Source organism: Bison bison, unplaced genomic scaffold (assembly GCF_000754665.1).
Source record: "Bison bison bison isolate TAMUID 2011002044 unplaced genomic scaffold, Bison_UMD1.0 scf7180017864516, whole genome shotgun sequence".
NCBI lineage: Eukaryota > Metazoa > Chordata > Mammalia > Artiodactyla > Bovidae > Bison > Bison bison.
The window spans coordinates 461,280-465,456 of NW_011495069.1; the positions used below are offsets into that span (position 1 = coordinate 461,280).

Here is a 4,177-nt window from a genome sequence, read left to right on the forward strand (position 1 = left end):
CCCCCACCCCCGAGTGGGGAGCCACCCGCCTCCTGTCACCAGGGCGTCTTCCCCATGTGAAGCCCTTGGGGCTGAAGCACCCTCAGCCCCACTGGTGTCGTGGTTTGGGGAGCTTTCCGATGGCCTGCTTGCTGAGGTGGGAGGAGGTCCTTCTTGGATTTGGGCTCCATCTGAGCTATAGGCCCATCCGTGGAGGGCGACGGGGGGGCAAGGGGAAGGCTCAAGGCAAACCAATTTCCCGCTTTGGGCTGAGGTTCCATGACAGGCCTACCAGGGGAGAGGGGCTCAGGGCATGGGTGGGCTGCCGCCCACTCCAGGTAGCTCTCGTATACGGTGTCTCGGGGGCCTGAGGGCTGCGGCCCGGAGCTGCGGAGGCGGCCTGCTCGGGCCTTGGTGCTGGCTGCCACCCCCATCAGCCAGTGACTGTCGGTGGGTCCCTGTCCCCTGACTCTGCCCCCGTTGCTGGTCTGGGACAGCCCCTCCCCCACAGTGCTGTTCAGCTGATGGAGTTACTGCCCGTCAAGTGCTAACATGTCCCACCAGAAGCCCTCCTGACCAGTGACCGCTGCTGGGTGCCCAGCCCCTGCCAAGGCGTTATGCCCACCATCTCTAGCCAGGGTCCTGCCGAGATGCCGGGGTCCCCGTGACCACGAGGAACTGGTCTGTGGGGTCACCCAGCTGGCGGCACTTCCCAGGTGGTCCCAGTGCTGCAGGAAACCTAAGGGACGTGGGCTGGATCCCTGGGTCGGGAAGATGCCCCTGGAGGGGGATGTGGCAGCCCACCCTAGTATTCTTGCCTGAAGAATCCCATGGACAGAGGAGCCTGGCGGGCTGCGGTCCACAAAGTCGGACATGACTGCGGTGACCGGGCACGCGTGCAGCTAGCAGCTGCGCTGGGGCTGGAGCCCACTGCCCGCGCCCAGAGCCCGCCGTGCTCCCCCTGCTCCGCGTGGGGCTCCTTGGTTCTCGGAAGTCAGCTTCCTGTCACGGGCAACCCTTCTGGGTCCAGAGCCCGGCCCGTTGAAGGAGCCTTTGAGTCTTTGCCCCCGTCTCGGGCCCAGGCTCTGCTGACCGGCTGGCGTCTGGCCTGCTGGGGTTGCCATGGAAACACCCGAGCCAGGCTGCAGTTGCCCCCGACCCCCTGCTCCAAATCCAAGGGGAGAGGAGCAGGAAGGGCCAGGCCCTGAGCGGGCTGTGGTCCCCCAAGAGGCGGGGTGAGGGGGCAGGGCCTGAGGGCACCCGGGAGCCAGGTGTGAGCTCCTGGCCCAGCCCACGCTGTCCCCAGGGGGCCACGGCTCCAGCGTGTTAACGGAAAAGAGCACCAGCCATTCCCTGCTGTGTGACCCTGAGCCAGTAACGTCCCCCCGCCCTCCAAGTTCACGTTTGCCGGCCACTCAGCACGGGGGCTGCGGGAGGTGACCCTTTGGGTCCCCTCAGCTGTGGCCTTTAGAGGCTTCCTCGTCAGGTCACCCCAGCGGGGCCGGCACGAGCAGGCCGCGGGCGCCAGCAGAGGGCAGCACCTGCCTGCTCAAAGGCCCGCCCCGCGGTGGCCTTGTCCTCCCGAGGGGCACCTGCGCGCTCCCCAGCCAGCCTCCTCCTTTGGTCTGGCTGGAGTTTTCAGCAAGGCCCCTGAAAGGGCCAGGCCCTCCCCTCACACTGCCGTCCTGGCCAGAGACGTGGACGGCAGGTTTAGTTCAGGAACAGGCCCGAGGGCTGCTGGCGTGGGGTTGAGGGCCGCTGATGCCGAGGAGTGAGCAGCCGGCGGTCCTCAGTGATAGCCCCGCGCAGACGGAGCCCCCGGCCTGCGGACCGGTCTCTGGTCCTGGTGGGGTCAGCCGAGGAGGGCTCTGCCGGCCCGGGACCCCTCCGCCGTGCTGCTCTGGCGGACACGGGGCCAGGGGTGAGGGTGCTTGCTGCCCCCGTGGCCTTGGGCACGTGCTGCTCTGGGGGACACGGGGCCGGGGTGAGGGTGCGTGCCGCCTCCGTGGCCTCAGGCAGGTGCTTGTCTTCTGTGGTCTTTGTCTTCCCTGCGTATGAAATACGAGGGCTGCACCTCGTGGTTTTCAACAAAGCCCAGTTTGGAAAGAGTTTCATTCAGGCTCCAGAAGGTTCCAGGAGGGCGGAGGTCCCCTGTGAGTGCCTGGGGGCTGCCGGGGAGGAACCTGCCCCTCCCTGGGCCCACCCTCAGGGGCCTGGCTGGGGGCCCGAAGGGGATGCAGGAACCCGCAGGTTTAACAGCCTGACAGATGTCCAGACCCAGGTCGTGCTGTCAGACGTCAGCATCTCCGGCACCTCGGCGTTCACCCCTGTGTGTGCCGTCTGTCTCTGCAGCTCGGGGCCCTGGTCCACAGTCCCGTCAGCTGTCCTCTGCTGGGCTTCTCGGCTGTCAGCACCTCCCTCCCACAGGGCTACCTCTGGGTGAGTAACCCCCACGTCCAGCCGGGGCCTCGGGCCTTGGGGCACGAGCCAGGGGAGGCACCAGGGGAGATGCTGGAGAAAGCGGCCAGCCCGTGGGCCCCGTTTTGCACACCCTCATCCAGCAAGGTCTTCTGGGGACTTCCGCGGCAGGCTCTGTGCTCAGAGCTGGCACGTGTGACCTGAGCAGGAACAACAGAAAGCCAGGGGACCGATCAGAGAGTGGGATTCTTGTGACTGTCCTTGGTGCTATGATGGACATGAACTTAGCAGTGTGGAGTATCTGGGTGGCAGGTCTTCCCCCCGGGCGTCAGGAGGCAGGGCTGCCCTTCTCCCTCAGAGATTCCAGCCCACCTTTCTGCACCGGCGTTCCGCAGAGCCTGCCTTGATCCACTCGGCGCTGTGCTCCCCATGTGGCTCGTGGTACAGACTGTGGCCTCCCGTAGGTCCCGGCCTCACCACCCCTCCAGTCAGTCTCCAGGCATTCAGGCAGGGAAACTCTGGCTTACCCTTCAGGGTCCAGCCCAACTGTCCCTTCTGAGGGTGATTTTTTCTTCACTGGCGTCCAGTGTCTAGTATGTGATGTATCTACCCATCCACTATCCTTCCGTCCGTCCATTAACCTTCATCCATCCATCCACTATCCTTCCGTCCATCCGTTAACCTTCATCCATCCATCCACTTCCTTCCATGCACCCATCTATCTGTTATCCTTCCATCCATCCATCCAGCCTTATAATCATCTATTCATCTACCCATCCATCCACCCATTCATTCAGTTAGTTGCTCTCCCTTCCATCCATCTGTTGATCCATCCATCCATCCATCATCCATCAGTCCTTGTAACCATGTGTCCACCCTTCTATCCATCCATCCGTCATTCATCATCCATTCACCCAGTCTTCTATCCCGTCCGTCCGTTCTTCTGTCCATCCATCCTTGTGATCATCCATCCATCCCTCCATCCATTCAGCAGGGATATAATGAGCGTCTACCATGTGCTAAATGCAGACAAGAAGCTGAAGGAGACAGGGCAGGGTGTACACTCGCTCTCTGTTGCTTGAAATTTACCTTAAAGATAAGGAGATAGAAAGCTGGCTGGGTACCTAGTCCACCTCAGCTCTTTTCCTGATTTTCTTCGGGCCCCGGATCTCACTTGTTGCTGTGGCAGCTGGGAACACGTGGCTTTCAGTGACAGCGGATGCCCGTGGGCATGTTTCTCTTGGTGCCTAAGCCCCGTGACAAGCAGATGCTCGGGGTGGGTCACTGGGGGCAGGGGCTGCGTCTGCGTCCGCCCACGAGGCGCTCACCTGACGGCCTCTCTGGTCTCTGCCATAGGTTGGAGGCGGGCAGGAGGGGGCGGGGGGCCAGGTGGAGATCTTCTCCCTGAACCGGCCCTCGCCCCGCACGGTCAAGTCCTTCCCACTGGCGGCCCCCGGGCTCTGCATGGAGTACATTCCAGAGCCAGAGGAGGGCGACGGCAGAAACGGAGACAAGGGCTGCCCCGCCGCTGACGCCTGATGGTGGGGTGCACCCCACCATCTGCCTCGGGCTCCAGGACGGCAGGTGAGGGGCCTGGGCCAGGGCGGGCTGGGCACCCTGGGCACTGCCCCTCCAGCTTCGCTCCTCACCCCCAACATTCGGTGCCCCTGGTTGGGAGCAGGAGGTGGGGGCCAGTAGCAGGAAGTGGGGGCCCGGAGTGGGAAGTGGAGGCCAGGAGCAGGAAGTGGGGAGCAGGTATGGGAGGAACACACATTCTGCT

The 4,177-nt window shown here is 63.8% G+C and overlaps 1 protein-coding gene across 1 annotated transcript in view; it reads left to right on the forward strand.

Annotated features, from left to right (window-relative positions):
- The window catches only part of ARHGEF10L (Rho guanine nucleotide exchange factor (GEF) 10-like), a 161,886-nt gene that overhangs the window by 120,623 nt on the left and 37,086 nt on the right, over positions 1–4,177 (forward strand). Inside the window, 3 exon segments of the mRNA XM_010830219.1 lie at positions 2,332–2,418; positions 3,754–3,933; positions 3,935–3,981. Of these exon segments, the coding sequence (XP_010828521.1) occupies positions 2,332–2,418; positions 3,754–3,933; positions 3,935–3,981 (314 nt within the window).